The sequence below is a fragment of the Oncorhynchus kisutch genome, linkage group LG10 (assembly GCF_002021735.2).
Source record: "Oncorhynchus kisutch isolate 150728-3 linkage group LG10, Okis_V2, whole genome shotgun sequence".
NCBI lineage: Eukaryota > Metazoa > Chordata > Actinopteri > Salmoniformes > Salmonidae > Oncorhynchus > Oncorhynchus kisutch.
Window position 1 is genome coordinate 38926074 of NC_034183.2, and position 17072 is coordinate 38943145.

The 17072-nt window shown below is 47.9% G+C and overlaps 1 protein-coding gene across 4 annotated transcripts in view; it reads right to left on the reverse strand.

Moving 5' to 3' along the window:
• Window positions 1-17072, reverse strand: part of pde4ba (phosphodiesterase 4B, cAMP-specific a) — a 166715-nt gene that overhangs the window by 4691 nt on the left and 144952 nt on the right. For 2 of the 4 annotated variants that reach the window (XM_031833639.1, XM_020492939.2), the window contains exons 7-10: window positions 5074-5167; window positions 1226-1515; window positions 864-1028; window positions 68-167 (exon numbers count right to left, since the gene is read on the reverse strand). In XM_031833639.1, the coding sequence (XP_031689499.1) occupies window positions 68-167; window positions 864-1028; window positions 1226-1515; window positions 5074-5167 (649 nt within the window). Of the gene's footprint in view, window positions 1-67; window positions 168-863; window positions 1029-1225; window positions 1516-5073; window positions 5168-5936; window positions 6499-11184; window positions 11354-17072 lie in introns of those variants that run through there. The other 2 variants (XM_020492940.2, XM_020492941.2) reach the window with 2 other exon arrangements.

The window sequence follows — 17072 nt, forward strand, 5'->3', positions numbered from 1 at the left end:
CTATACATTATCGATATATTATTCCCAGTGGAGGTACGCAGTAAACAGGTGTAGTAGAGAGACTCACTGGTATTGATGAGGAACTGGTTGGACACCCCCGGGTGGTCGACATCGTGGATGGCTGCAGCAAAGATGGCCGCCAAGATCTCCAGATCGCTGAAGACCGCCTGCGTTGAAAGGGAGAGGATCCGGGGTTTAGAATGTGTCAAGCGAAGAAAAAAAACTCAAAGCAACAGGCACAGAGAACAGCTCATCTCAGCGCAGCCCACTCTCATTGATTCCCATGGCCCGGTGTGCGCTATCGCTAACAGCCAACGTCGCGGAAGAAAAACACTGCGCTGGCCTACATTAGCGAGGTGGCTAGCTTATGTTAACATTGTCTCTGTCTCTCTATAGGCACTCAGCCATAGTGGTTTGACACTGGGTGTGCTGGCTATAAGAGCGGGGCCATAAACAGGATGGATGGAGGGATGGGGTGAATGTATAAAAAGAAGAGAGTGGCTTGTGACGCGTTGAGGGCTGGGTCGTGCTGTTAGACTGCGTCATGGATGAGGTTCCACTGTATTTATAGAACCACGGAGGGAAAGGAGCTGTGAGAACGAACAGATTGTGTGGCGGGAGTGAGAGAGCGAGTGAAGGAGGGGGGGGGCAAGGAGAGAGGGAGAAAAGGAGGAAAACGAATGGTTTATGTCTACAGGTTGAGGGAAGATGACTTTGGGAGCATGCTCGGGAAGGTGCTCAAGTTTGAACTTAAAAACCCGGGGAAGATTTACGATAGGACTCATAGGTTGGGGCGGGAGTACGGCGAGCGCACACTAAGGCCGGAGTTCAATGAGCTCAGATGGGTGTGGGATGGTGCTTACGTCGAGGGCAGGGGTGGAGAGCAGGATGTGTGTGGACTGGGCCACATCTGCCGCGTGGAGGCTGTTGTGGTAGGCCACGTCTCCATGGTAGTGGTCCTCCAGGGTCATCATGTACGCCACAAACGTCTCCGTCGGGATCTTAAACGTCTTCAGCAGGTCTCTCTCCTACAGGGGACACGAGGATATGAGTCAGTACTGTTTTTCGGTCCAAAACGTATAGCTGTAACATATTGTGTGTGTGTGCGTGTGCCCGCCTGCATTGCATATGTGTGCATGTGGGGGTGTGTGCGTGTGCCCGCCTGCCATGCATATGTGTGCATGTGGGGGTGTGTGCGCGTGTGTAGGAGCCAGTTATAACGTACCTGGAAGATGGCGTACATGATACAGGTGAGCGGTCTATGTTCGGAGTACTCGGACACGGTGAAGATGTTCAACCCCCACTTATTCAGATCCTCCAGCTCCTTGGAGAGCATGTCCTCCTTGTCCGTCTTGACCCCGAAACGTGAGATGGAGGAGCTGGAGAGGGAGGGTCCGTGAGAGACCTTCTTCACTCCACTGATCTGAGTCATCATCAGCTGCTGCTTCTTCTTCTTCTCCCGGCCGGCCTTCTCCTTGGGCGTCACCGACGGCATGTCCATGTCGTTCTGTTTGTCTGGAGAGAAGAGAGAGAGAGAAAACAGGGGGGGGGGTTAGGCTACTCCGTGTCATTCTGTACATGTTTGTGCGTGCGTGTGTGTGAGCACAGAGAGAAGGACAAAAGAGGAGAGGAGGGAAAGGGGAGTGAGATGACCCGTTCACTTTCACTTCCCCCGCCAGAGAACATTCGGTTTAGTGAGGTCATTGCAATGAACTCTGCCTGTGAACCGGGTCCCAGGTGCACTGGTCTGGATGCACCTGTACAGGCTAAAAGGAAAGAATAGACTCATTCATCCATCCATCTCGTTCTCCTTCCCCTGCTCGTCCATCTGGATCTCCTGCTACGTCCCGTCGGTAACGCGTTCTCTCTGTGGTCCTTTCTCTCCCCTGCTCGGCTCCTGCTCCCTTGACTCAAAAAGGCCATACGTTGATAATACCACCGAGACAATCCCATTGAGAGGCAAAGGGGTAAAGAAGGTCCCGAATGTTCCACATGCACATCTCCCAGAGGTGTTTTACATCTCTAAGGCAAAGGGGGGGGGGGGCTGTTCCCCCTCTCTCCCAGTGGTCCCACATGTTTGAGATATCACAGTGGTGTGGTATATAGCTCTTTACAGTATACGCCCACTCCTCTGCAGTCCCCTCTCACAGCTGAACTATCCTAGCCTCCCTCCGCTGAGAGTTATTCAATTACCACTGCTGTAATTCAAATAATCACTGTCACTCTACCCCCCCCCTCTCTCCCTCTTTCTTCCTTCAGTCATTATAGAGACTGGGCGATTAAGCATTCTGTAAAGTGACGCGTGGGGAAACAGGGGGAAGAGCAACACACTGGGTCCTGTAGTTCATTATCACCGTCATTATCACCAGTGAAGCGATGTCTACGAGCTGCTCAGACACGCCACTGAGCCCACTCTCCTATTCCCATACACACAGAATGGGCCAGAACTCTGTGAATGGAAGGGGAAGTAGGTTGTTGTCATAGACATAGAATGTCGTTCTATTTTTCAATGGGTTTTGTATGGACCCTCACATAATGGCCTCTGTCTGTCTGTCTGTCTGTCTGTCGGTCGGAAGTGGTTTTGCTAATTCACCGTTTTCCATGCAGGTGGAGTGTTGACATGACCTCTTTCCTCTGAGGCCCAGACTAGACTGTCACGTCTCTCTCTCCCATCTCTCGCTTCCCCCTCTCTCTCTTTCTCACACATTTATTCTTTTTTCTCACACATTTATTCTTCTGAAATGCTGAATCCCCTCCAGCCTGTTCCATATTATGCTCCCATTGAATGTCAGATGCGAGAGAGAGAGAGAGAGAGAGAGAGAGAGAGAGAGAGAGAGAGAGAGAGAGAGAGCGCATGTGTGTGGGTGGATTTGGGCTTTTAAATCCCCTTAATGAGTTCTGCCTGGCTGTTACTGTGGTAGCGAGGACAGAGCCCTGTCTGCCAGGTTGTTACGGGATGAGTGGAGTGGACAGCTGTGGAGGAGAGGAGCCAGTGCACGTGAATGGCCCTACCGCACACACCATCATCTCCAACCCACAGTCCCTCAGGGATGAGCTGCCCAATATGATGCACTCACTTAAAGGGATCAACCAGAGGATTAACAAGGTGTCCCGGGATAACTTGACAATATGAACAACAACATGGGTGGAACATGATGTCTGTGTGTTTTGTAGAGAGGGAGACTTGAATAAGACAGCCGTCAACCATTTTATCCCCTTGCCTTTGTTTTTTTACGACCCCCTTTACGACCCCCTTTTCCTCCCCAATTTCGTGGTGTCCAATTGGTAGTTACAGTCTTGTCTCATCGCTGCAACTCTCGTATGGACTCGGGAGAGGCGAAGGTCGAGAGCCGTGCCTCTCGAAACACAACCCAACCAAGCCGCACTGCTTCTTGACACAATGCCCACTTAACTCGGAAGCCAGCCGCACCAATGTGTCGGAGGGAACACCGTACACCTGGCGATCGTGTCAGTGTGCTCTGTGCCGCCACAGGAGTCACTAGTGCGCCAAGGGACGACGCTTGGCCAATTGTGCGCCGCCCCACGGGTCTCCCGGTACCGGCCGGCAGCGACAGAGCCTGGACTCGAACCCAGCATCTCTAGTGGCACAGCTTGCGCTGCGATGCAGTGCCTTAGACCACTGCGCCACTCGGGAGGCCCTGCCTTTGTCTTCTAAAGAAACAATGAACTGTAACATAATTAGAAATATCATCCCAGTCAGTGGTGAGCTCAGGACAAACTACCAGCTGTCTGTCTCCCAGTGCTTTCCTCTGCTTCTCTTTCTCATATTAGCATGGAGCCAACCAGCTCCAGCTGTAACCCACTCCCACTGCTCCGTCCCACAGGGAACTATGGAGCGGTAGACAGGTAGAAACTCCCATCTCCCATCTGCGTCTGATCTACGCACTCACTTCCTCAGGCATGGAGAGATGGGGGGGGAGCATGGGGATGAGTCACTGAATGGGCTGCTCAGTTTTCATGAGGGGGTTCCACCGTGCCCCCGCCGCACCTCTACTGCGGAACACCGGTCCCTCCATCTCTCCCCATTTCCCCCCTCCCAATCTCTCCCCCATCTTCTCTCGCTCAAGACGCTGCAGTGGGAGAATCCCATCCACTTTCGACTAAATAGGACTGGATTCGGATGGCGCATCACACATGGTACAGGACATACGCAGATAGCTAGCACGCTACGGACGACCGTATTGTCCTTTCTCTTCAATCACACTGTGTCCCAAAAGGCACCCTATTGCGTATGTAGCGCACTATATAATGAACAGAGTGCATTAGAGTAACGACTGGAACCTCCAACTACCCCCCCCCCCCCCCCCCCCTCTCTCTCTCTCTCTCTCGCAATCTGTCTATCCACCGGCTCTGATGTTGCCTGGAAATCTCAGCTGTCAATCAACCAGCAGCAGAGGCACCTCACTATGAAGTGCGTCGCCAGCGAACCATCTCAAAGCTTCAAGCTTTTCCTCTCTGATTTCGTTTGGATAGGCATTTAGAGGGGCAGGACGTGTCATAAACAGATCAACCAGAGTCGATGCAGTGTTTTGCAGTACGCGCCAGCAACAAGCAGACAGCCAGCCTCAGCCAGACAAAATGGAGGGAGAACCCCACAGACACACTGAGGTATACTGCACACATATATGCATCTGTGTGGGTGTATTAAAATGTGTTTTAAGAAGGCTATAAGAAGTGGGTGGGAACAGTCAGGCATCAAAAGCAAATTAATTGACCTAATGCAGCGTTTCACAAACTCGGTCCTGGGGCCCCCCGCTGGGTGCGCGTTTTGGTTTTTACCCTAGCACTACACAGCTGATTCAAATAACCAACTCATCATCAAGCGTTGATCATTTGAATCAGCTGTGTAGTGCTAGGGTAAAAACCAAAATGTGCACCCAGCGGGGGCCCAGGACCGAGTTTGTGAAACGCTGACCAAATGAGAGAGAGAGAGAGAGAGAGAGAGAGAGAGAGAGAGAGAGAGAGAGAGAGAGAGAGAGAGAGAGAGAGAGAGAGAGAGAGAGAGAGAGAGAGAGAGAGAGAGAGTGTGTGTGTGTGAGATCAGGGCTTTACCTAGAAAGGTGTTGGAGATGAACTCGGACACCTGGTTGCCGGAGCGACTCATCTCTGATAGGTGTGTCAGCTCCCGATTCAACATTCTCTTGAACTGGGGAAAAAAAGAGGGGGAAAAGGTCAGGATCCTGGAAACTACCGGAAAACCTGGAAGAAATGATGGTGCTGGAAGATTCCATGGGAAAAAACCATTACTGTATGCTCAGTCAAGCTTTATACAAACATTAAACAAAATCTCGAAACAAATCTCGAGACGTTACACAGAATCAGTACAAAAGGGAGTTGGAAAATAACAATTTGATTGTTTTCATATAACAATTAAAAACCCCTGAGCATCGTATTATACAGTGCAGATTCATCTGGTTTCACGTTCATGCTTTATGGTTCATATTGCAAGGGGAAATTCTGCTAATCTGCAATGTATAAAACCCTGTATTATTATACAGTCTATGAGGAAAACCGTGCGACACAGGATCTGCATGGGAATGTGAGGAAGCACCCCCACTGCAGCAGCATCTGTCTGTTTTTCAGAGAGAGAGAGAGACACAGAGAGAGAGAGAGAGAGAGAGAGAGAGAGAGAGAGACAGAGAGAGAGAGAGAGATAGATCTCTAGCCCCATCCACAGCAACGCTATTCTGTTCTGAAGAGCTGCAGGCAAGATGGAGACGCAGCCCAGCTAAATAACACCAGTTCTGTTCTATCAGACCGCACGGCCATCACACTGGATAGAACACGACCACAACCCAACTACACAGCTCTAGAACACAGAGACCACCAAAATACTACAACAGCTCAAACACCAAAACACAGAGTAATGTCATGTTATCCCAAGCAGCAATGTGAGCTAATGGCACAAAACACACCTTAATGTAACCCCAAGACACAGACAACAGGTAGTTCACTTCAGGCATTTTGGACCCCGTTTTTCCCTCCTACAGGACAGAGAGCCAGCAGCAGCAACGGCAGTAGCAGCACTGTAATCCACCGCGGTAAAATAGAGCGAGGCAGATGAACGGGATTCCTTTAGTGCTCAACGGCTAATAGAACAGCTAGATAAAGATGACTGGTCGCTCTCTCTCTCAGCAGACGTCTCTGTGAGGGTCTCCATGTCTAGGTAAGAAGAGAGGGGAGCAGGCTAGGTGTTGTAGCCAGGGTAAGGAGCTCCGTCTTGGGCTAGGAGATCCACAGAGCTGGGCGGCAGCTGGAGCTATGGAGTTATGAGCTAGATCTGAGCTAGGGGGGGCTCTGAGCACTGCTGAATAATAGACAAGGGGAGGAGGGAAAAAACACTGGGATGGAGAGAGGACTAGGAGAAGAACTGCGATGCTCATCTGACTGGGGGGGCTTCCTCTGCTGTATTCATCTAACTCCACTCTCACTGCTGCAGCTCTCTCCCTCCCTCCATTTCTCTCTCTCTCGGTCCCCCCCCCCCCTGCTTTTAGTCTACCATCCCCAGCAACATGCTGCACACAGCGCACATGATTTGACAGAAAGCGGAGCAAAGCAGAGCGAAGGGGGGGGGAGCCCCCAGCAGCACAGCCCGGCAGTGGGGAGGGGTAGGAATGGGAGCCAGGGATACAGGATACCCTCCCCCTCCTCTCCTCTGCAGCCCTGCCACTGCAGATAACCCACTTCCCTCCTCCCTGACATAAGCAAGGATGAGGAAAGCCTCTATTTCTTATCTGTCTGCCAGAGGACCACCGACTAGTGCTGCCATTCAGCCATTTTTAATACAGTATTTGAGGGAGGCATGGGGGATTGCATGTATAAATGTACCTTACGCAGTAGTGGGGGAAATGAGAAGGAAGGGCACAGTTTCTCTCTTTCTCTCTATTGCCTGACATGTGTCAGCAGGACCACAGTGGCTGTTCATTATCCACAGCCCATAATAACATGAAAGGTTGTCAGGGTATCCGTGGCAGGCTATTTTTACACAACCGTGGAGCGAGAGAAAAGCGAGAGAAAACACCAAAGAGAGAGAATGGTAGATAATTGCATCCTTCACCAATTTGGGTTGACATCAGATCAGCCCCCAACTCTCTCTCTCTCTCTCCCTCTTTCCTCCACTCTGTCTGTGTACGCCAATTACCAGAACATCCCAACGCCATGGCAACAGTGTCACGTGACCAGAGAGAGTGGTGCGGCTGGCTGCTGTTTCAGTGAGAGGTTTCCCCCTCCGAACACTAGCGAGGCAGCCCCGCCGTCACGAGGACACACCAGTGGTTCAACTGCTGAGTGAAAAGCACTAGTTCCTCCCCTCTTTCATTCTACCTCTCCCTCACTCTCAGCCACTTACATGTCAATTTCTCTCCCTGCTGCCACTTCCCAACAGTGTCATTAATCTTGGTCTCCCTCCCTCCCTCCCCCTCCCTCCCTCCCTCCCTCCCTCCCTCCCTCCCTCCCTCCCTCCCTCCCTCCCTCCCTCCCTCCCTCCCTCCCTCCCTCCCTCCCTCCTACGATCAATGGGGTTGGCTGCCCTTGGAGGAGCAGATGTAAACAAGCAAACAGACAGGCAAAGGCCGGAGGCCATCCGCAAAAAGCTATCATTTCAACTGGCTGTGTAATTGGGATGCGTGTTATTTGAAATGGAACCAGGCGTATTCAGGAAGACCTCAATATAGTTTCAGTTCTCTTTCCTCATCGGCAAGGCTTCTCATTGCTTGTTGTGAAAGAGGACTATCCACGATTGTGAAACTGAGTGTTCTCATGTAAGTGCTCGTCTGTAGGAAACGGCAGGCAAAACCTTCCCAGGAGTCTCCGATGAGCGAGCGGAGCACTGCGCTGGGAATGACGGGGCGAGAGACCAAAGCGTCCAGATGATCCTCCTGTTGCAGAGATGGGCGAACCAGAGAAAGGGAGGAGGGTGGCGGAAAGGGAGACAAAAAATATATAAAAAATGAGAAGAAGCCCTCGTTATATAATACACTGCATACGACATAATATGAGGACTATAACAGCGGGGGATGTCTCTGCGAGGTGGTGGAGAAAGGAACAACCACAGCTAAAACAACGACACTCCGCTCATCAGGACTCAACAACAGCTCTGCTGAACACACAGCACTTGTCACATCCCTGTACCATACACACACCCCAGCCCATATACACACCCTAGCCCATTTACACACCCCAGCCCATATACACACCCTAGCCCATTTACACACCCTAGCCCATTTACACACCACAGCCCATATACACACCCCAGCCCATATACACACCCCAGCCCATATACACACCCTAGCCCATTTACACACCCTAGCCCATATACACACCCCAGCCCATATACACACCCCAGCCCATACAGCCCTCTGTGTGTGCTGCATCTCTACTGCATCTCTCCCCCTCCTCCCCTCTCTCTCAGTGTGGATCTGTTTAGGTATCCACCACCCAAGGTTGTCTCTATGAATCTCTATGAGCTGACTGTAAATGAGAATGAGAGTTGATGTTAATATTTGATGAGCTGAGTGTTGACGCTTCATTCAGATATGCTGTGGCCTCTGACACAGAGAATGGGCTCAGAGAGGTCTGTCGGAAGCTCTCTCTCTCTACTCTAATCTTCGGTCTCTCACCCCCCTGCCTCCCTCCCCTCTAGTCGCAAGGGGCGGGGGAGATCCAGCAGGGAGCTGCTGTGTTTCCCAGAAGCCTTTGCAGCAGAGCCAGTATAGAACTGAATGGTGATGGCATTTCGTTGTGAAAAAAAGTCCCTCCATTCAGATTTGATCCTATAGGACAGGACACAGTAGATAGCAGTCAGGCATACAGACAGACAGACAGGCAGACAGACAGACAGACAGGCAGGCAGGCAGGCAGGCAGGCAGACCGACAGGCAGGCAGGCAGGCAGGCAGGCAGGCAGGCAGGCAGGCAGGCAGGCAGGCAGGCAGGCAGACGAGAAGACCGGCAGATAGGGATGTACAGGACAGTGCATATCTTGGGGCATCTTTTGAAATGACTTGAGTTTATAACACCACTGATGGCCACAGAGGATCTCCAAACTCAAAATGTAATTTCACGTCCTCTTTCTGCCACTAGTGGACACTGTGTCCTCATATTGTCAGCTGAACAGACTAACAGTTAGTCCACTGCTTAACTTCTCAGCTAAGTTAACAGTGTTGAATTTGACACTACTTCCATAGAAGTGAAAATATGACTCCTGCTCAAGATGGGGAATTTGCAGAGTAAAATAGCACGGTTTTATCAAACGTCACGCAATAGTATGATTTTAAATCGCACAGGACTTCAATTCCGGGTAATCTTATTAAGTTGCGCTTGATTCCCCCGGCCTTGGCAAACATATGGCGCACAGGGATTACACAGTGGTTATGATGGGGTAACATAGACAGTGACATGTGTTTCCTCAGGGACGAGGGCAGTAAGCTTAGAGACCAACCCCACAGAGCCTGAATCCACACTACCTCTGACGACTCACAAGCGACTGGCTCTGGCTGCGATGGCAACGTGTGTCTGTCTGTGTGTGTGTGTGCGCGCGTGCGTAAGCGTGTCTGCACGTGTGCACATAGGCATGCCGTCATTAGCCCACAAACAAGATCATCAGAGGAATTGGCAAACTGCATGATACAAGAGAAAGGGGGAAATAGATGATTAAAGAGAAGGCGGAACAAATAAAGAAACAACAAGGCATATCACTCAAATCTGACACCGGGTTGAATGTCCCGTCACTGCCGCTGTCAGAGAGCTCCGGGTGGTTTTCACTTGTGTTTGGCAGCCCCATCTCAACCTACAGAGAGCTCCGGGTGGTTTTCACTTGTGTTTGGCAGCCCCATCTCAACCTACAGAGAGATCCGGGTGGTTTACACTTGTGTTTGGCAGCCCCATCTCAACCTACAGAGAGATCCGGGTGGTTTACACTTGTGTTTGGCAGCCCCATCTCAACCTACAGAGAGATCCGTTAGATACGCTGCACTAAACTCACTCATCGTGGACTTTAGACGTAGGAGTTCAACACCGCCGCCTCACCGTATTCAATGGCAGATGTTGACTCTTTCACAAATCTGACAAGAAACCACCTCATGGCTCACGGGGTCATTGGCAGGTGGTATTAGCAAAGGATGGAAGCACCACGTATCGAGCAGGCCACTTTCCTCGTTCACTCAACAACTTGGTTTGGAGACATGCAGATTCTCCGGATAAACGGAATGATGGAGGACATTTCAGAGAACAACAACAACAACGTCCTTGATGCTAGAATCCATGTTACGTCCATATTCTTTTTCTTTTTTTAGTTCAAACTGTTGTACCCAATCAGAACCCAAAATAGAAGCTTGTCATACTTCAATTTTTGTATACAAAGTAAATGCAAGCAAACACTGTATAGCCTCAAAATGATATCATGGATGATCAGTGATTGGTAGCGCAACTCTTGCTTTGAATTATTTGAGAATGGGTACATTCCTCCACAACCATCCCTAATCTTTTTAAAAATGATTCTTTACCTAAACAAAGGTGGGGTGACGGCTTTGTTATTCTATCAATTAAGGAATTCTGATTGAAATATATTCCATGAACATTGAAAAGTTAAAGTAAACTTTAAGCATCTCCAGCAAACAGCTGTCTCACAACTCTCAAAAGGACTCAAAAAGTCTACGTTAATATTTCACTGATAAAAATGTATCAGTGAACACTGAAAGCCATAGCACAGAAACTCAACTGACAGAGCCACAAAGACTCTGGCAGCCCAATTCAGACAAAGCATCCACGACTGCAGCTTTGACCAGTGGTGCGCTCTGCTGTCGTCAGTCCAGTCATGACAAAGGACCAGCATTACATCCATTTATATTGGTGTACTTCTCAAAATCTTACCAAATAGCCCAAGTGTACACAAACTATAATTATAAAGACTTGCAGGCAGAGAAATAACTTTCCCCAAGACTTGGTTAAAAGCAGCATAAAATAAAACTAAACTCTGTATAGGCCTAACATACAGCAATGGCAAAACCCTAAAGCAACCGCATATGATGCGAAAAAGAACTTAAGTCTTCAGTATGAATACGCCAATAGATTTCCACCCCAAAATAGATCAGAAAAGTCCATTTAAAAGCTTCAAAATAGGAAAAAGCTTCAACAAGTAAACAATTCCAAAAGAATTTGAACTCTACCTTTCTCCAACCGTTCAGTTTCCCCAACTGTCTCTCTTTCTTTTCCAGGCAGCAGGCTCCCATCTTGTGTGTATGAGCAGCTTGGTTGGGTTTAGTCCTGCAGAGTGCCGGGGCTCGCGGAAGCAGTGTCTGTATGTACTGAAACTGTGAGTAAGGGCCAAGCCTCAGACTCTGACGTGGGGAGGGTGAGGAAACGCGATAGCTCTACTGACTCACTTTGAGTTGGGTGCTCGGGCTTGCCTACTCTTATCGCGAGGGAGCTGGGTGTGTGAGTGCGTGTGTGACTTCTGCTCAACGCACACGCACACACACACACACACACCCTCTTGGGTAGTTCTGCCTCTCTCCCCCTGACAGTCTACTGCCTGTTCTCTAACCCAGAGTTGTAGCAGCCAGCATCAGGGTAGCATTGTTTACACTGTCAGTGACACTGCTAACAATATCATGATCATTCTGATATTCCTGTTGTCAGTCCAAACAGTGCGTTTCCTTGAAAAGCAGATTCAAAATAAATAAAATGATAACCTACCTCTCCTGATTTGACCTGTTGAAACTAATAGAAGTGAGAGTTTGAAACCCTGACTCGGGGGGGAAAAAGGAACAGTCAAACTTCTAATTGTTCTTGACTCCTACACGGAAGATGCAAGTCTGAGCAAGAGCACATCAATTACAGGCAATCCGATACAGTCATAGAGCCAGACAGACAGACACGGACAAAGTTCGATGCACTTTACCTTGGGTGTTTTACCGGAATCAGTCGAAATGTCATAACTGAAGACTTTCACCGCCCTTTACTTAGGTTTCAAATGCTGTCAGATCTTCAAGAATGTTGTCTCCAACGTCATCTGAAACCGTATTCTAAGACACATTTGTATTCTCTTCATGACAGTGAATGCAGCTGGCATCATGCTCAATGCTACTCTGTGAAAGTTGTCTACATTAAAAAATACACTTCAGTGTACAGTACAAGCAAGGCAAAGGAGACGGTCATGATCAAGTGTCTCGACCGCGCACAAAGACAGTTCAATGGGGTCAGTGGGGTATCTAACGGTACAGAAACAATGGATTTTAAGATAACCTCTCCCTACCATGTGTTGGACTAGGGGTCTGTCCTATGAGTGTCTTATGTTATCTTATCTCTCATCACAATGGCCCAAATAATGGCCAAAGCAGAACCATGTGTTGGACTACGGGTCTGGCCCTCTGAAGACATGGAACTGAATCAACACAGGGAGATTCCTCTGAAGACATGGAACTGAATCAACACAGGGAGATTCCTCTGAAGACATGGAACTGAATCAGCACAAGGAGATTCATCTGAAGACATGGAACTGAATCAAACAGGGAGATTCCTCTGAAGACATGGAACTGAATCAACACAGGGAGATTCGTCTGAAGACAGGGAACTGAATCAACACAGGGAGATTCCTCTGAAGACATGGAACTGAATCAGCACAAGGAGATTCATCTGAAGACATGGAACTGAATCAACACAGGGAGATTTATCTGAAGTCAGGGAACTGAATCAACACAGGGAGATTCCTCTGAAGACATGGAACTGAATCAACACAAGGAGATTCCTCTGAAGACAGGGAACTGAATCAACACAAGGAGATTCATCTGATGACAGGGAACTGAATCAACACAAGGAGATTCCTCTGAAGACAGGGAACTGAATCAACACAAGGAAATTCCTCTGAAGACAGGCAACTGAATCAACACAGGGAGATTCCTCTGAAGACAGGGAACTGAATCAACACAGGGAGATGCATCTGAAGTCAGGGAACTGAATCAACACAGGGAGATTCCTCTGAAGACATGGAACTGAATCAACACAAGGAGATTCCTCTGAAGACAGGGAACTGAATCAACACAAGGAGATTCATCTGATGACAGGGAACTGAATCAACACAAGGAGATTCCTCTGAAGACAGGGAACTGAATCAACACAAGGAAATTCCTCTGAAGACAGGCAACTGAATCAACACAGGGAGATTCCTCTGAAGACAGGGAACTGAATCAACACAGGGAGATGCATCTGAAGTCAGGGAACTGAATCAACACAGGGAGATTCCTCTGAAGACATGGAACTGAATCAACACAAGGAGATTCCTCTGAAGACAGGGAACTGAATCAACACAAGGAGATTCCTCTGAAGACATGGAACTGAATCAACACAAGGAGATTCATCTGAAGACAGGGAACTGAAACAACACAAGGAGATTCCTCTGAAGACAGGGAACTGAATCAGCACAGGGAGATTCCTCTGAAGACAGGGAATTGAATCAACACAAGGAGATTCATCTGAGGACAGGGAACTGAATCAGCACAGGGAGATTCCTCTGAAGACAGGGAATTGAATCAACACAAGGAGATTCATCTGAAGACAGGGAACTGAATCAGCACAGGGAGATTCCTCTGAAGACAGGGAACTGAATCAACACAAGGAGATTCCTCTGAAGACAGGGAACTGAATCAACACAGGAAGATTCCTCTGAAGACAGGGAACTGAATCAACACAGGGAGATTACTCTGAAGACAAAAACTGAATCAGCACAGGGAGATTCCTCTGAAGACAAAAACTGAATCAGCACAGGGAGATTCCTCTGAAGACATGGAACTGAATCAACACAGGAAGATTCCTCTGAAGACAGGGAACTGAATCAACACAGGGAGATTCCTCTGAAGTCAGGGAACTGAATAAACACAGGGAGATGCATCTGAAGTCAGGGAACTGAATCAACACAGGGAGATTTATCTGAAGTCAGGGAACTGAATCAACACAGGGAGATTCCTCTGAAGACATGGAACTGAATCAACACAAGGAGATTCCTCTGAAGACAGGGAACTGAATCAACACAAGGAGATTCATCTGATGACAGGGAACTGAATCAACACAAGGAGATTCCTCTGAAGACAGGGAACTGAATCAACACAAGGAAATTCCTCTGAAGACAGGCAACTGAATCAACACAGGGAGATTCCTCTGAAGACAGGGAACTGAATCAACACAGGGAGATGCATCTGAAGTCAGGGAACTGAATCAACACAGGGAGATTCCTCTGAAGACATGGAACTGAATCAACACAAGGAGATTCCTCTGAAGACAGGGAACTGAATCAACACAAGGAGATTCCTCTGAAGACATGGAACTGAATCAACACAAGGAGATTCATCTGAAGACAGGGAACTGAAACAACACAAGGAGATTCCTCTGAAGACAGGGAACTGAATCAGCACAGGGAGATTCCTCTGAAGACAGGGAATTGAATCAACACAAGGAGATTCATCTGAGGACAGGGAACTGAATCAGCACAGGGAGATTCCTCTGAAGACAGGGAATTGAATCAACACAAGGAGATTCATCTGAAGACAGGGAACTGAATCAGCACAGGGAGATTCCTCTGAAGACAGGGAACTGAATCAACACAAGGAGATTCCTCTGAAGACAGGGAACTGAATCAACACAGGAAGATTCCTCTGAAGACAGGGAACTGAATCAACACAGGGAGATTACTCTGAAGACAAAAACTGAATCAGCACAGGGAGATTCCTCTGAAGACAAAAACTGAATCAGCACAGGGAGATTCCTCTGAAGACATGGAACTGAATCAACACAGGAAGATTCCTCTGAAGACAGGGAACTGAATCAACACAGGGAGATTCCTCTGAAGTCAGGGAACTGAATCAACACAGGGAGATGCATCTGAAGTCAGGGAACTGAATCAACACAGGGAGATTCCTCTGAAGACAGGGAACTGAATCAACACAAGGAGATTCCTCTGAAGACATGGAACTGAATCAACACAAGGAGATTCATCTGAAGACAGGGAACTGAATCAACACAAGGAGATTCCTCTGAAGACAGGGAACTGAATCAGCACAGGGAGATTCCTCTGAAGACAGGGAATTGAATAAACACAAGGAGATTCATCTGAAGACAGGGAACTGAATCAGCACAGGGAGATTCCTCTGAAGACAGGGAATTGAATCAACACAAGGAGATTCATCTGAAGACAGGGAACTGAATCAGCACAGGGAGATTCCTCTGAAGACAGGGAACTGAATCAACACAGGGAGATTCCTCTGAAGACAGGGAACTGAATCAACACAAGGAGATTCCTCTGAAGACAGGGAACTGAATCAACACAGGGAGATTCCTCTGAAGACAAAAACTGAATCAACACAGGGAGATTCCTCTGAAGACAGGGAACTGAATCAACACAGGAAGATTCCTCTGAAGACAGGGAACTGAATCAACACAAGGAGATTCCTCTGAAGACAGGGAACTGAATCAACACAGGGAGATTCCTCTGAAGACAAAAACTGAATCAACACAGGGAGATTCCTCTGAAGACACGGAACTGAATCAACACAAGGAGATTCCTCTGAAGACATGGAACTGAATCAACACAAGGAGATTCCTCTGAAGACAGGGAACTGAATCAACACAAGGAGATTCCTCTGAAGACAGGGAATTGAATCAACACAGGAAGATTCATCTGAAGTCAGGGAACTGAATCAGCAAAGGGAGATTCATCTGAAGACAGGGAACTGAATCAACACAGGGAGATTCCTCTGAAGACAGGGAATTGAATCAACACAGGAAGATACACTATATGAAAGATTCAGGGATATTCTGAAACAGAATAGTTTGAATCAGCATCCATCAGTGACTCCTCCCTCAGTCTGTCTGGCGCCCAGTCATTCAGTCTGTCCATGTGACTGTTTTAGGCTGGGACGGCTTCTCAGTCTGGATCGTGTGTTTCTTGTTTTTGGCTTTTTTTCAACCAAGGTGAATGAGTTTGAATCAATAATCTGTCAGTTGTTCAGTGTCTGTTGAGTGACTAAACCTCATTTGCCCAGCGACAATAACTTTCTAAGTCTGTATTGTCTGTCAGTCAGTCCCTATGAAATGTGTGTGTGTGTGTGTGTGTGTGTGTGCGCGCATGCAAGCTCCTCCATTGTCTTTAGTAAAAGTCCCTTCTGTCCTGCGTGTGTCCTGATGACGTCAGCAATGGGCCAAATAAACAGGGCCATTAACCCTGCCCCAAGGCATTCTGGGAGCTCTATTGTAGTCTGGTCTGAGCGGGTACCAGGAAGGAGACAGGAAGACAGTCACACAGTCCAAGGGTCCTAGGCATCTCTTTTATTTTCAGGACATTTCTGGACTTTTTGGGGAGTAAAGATTTTGACCATAAAAGAAAAATCATAGTTTCTCTAACCCTAACCCTAAACATAACACTAACCCTACTCCTTAACCTTAACCCCCAAAACCCTAACCCTAACCTTAACCCCAAAACCCTAACCTAACTGCTAGGACATTTGGGTCCTGATAAGGTAGGAAGACAAGTACACACTCACACACTCTCCATTTACCCAAATACGCAGTACTCCACAAACACTCTCTTGCTATGAAATTGCAAACATGAAATTGCATTGAATTGAGCAGGACATATTTGTATGGAAAATTGCACATTGTTTCTGTGAGATGCAGTGGTTAACTAACTTGCAAACAAATATGCAGCTGATTTGCACATGAGCATGTAACAATCAAAGGACAGCCTGGAAACAACTTTTACAGCCTCTCGCCTCTATTCTTTCAATGTCCACTTATCTTCTTCCACCTAACAGAACTATCACTAAAACATGCACAGACCTTTGGTGTTACAGTTGTCACATTACTGTATGCCCTTGGAAAAAAAAAACATGAACAAGTGAATGTGGGAACAAGTAATGTCAACTAGGGCTGTCAAACGATTCAAAATGTAAATCGGGTTTATCGCAGGATTTGCTGTGAATAATCGCAAATTCATAATTGGCTCAAATTGAGCTGTCATTTAAGATATTTTATACAAAAAGCGTCACAAGAATATTGCCGTTTTGAT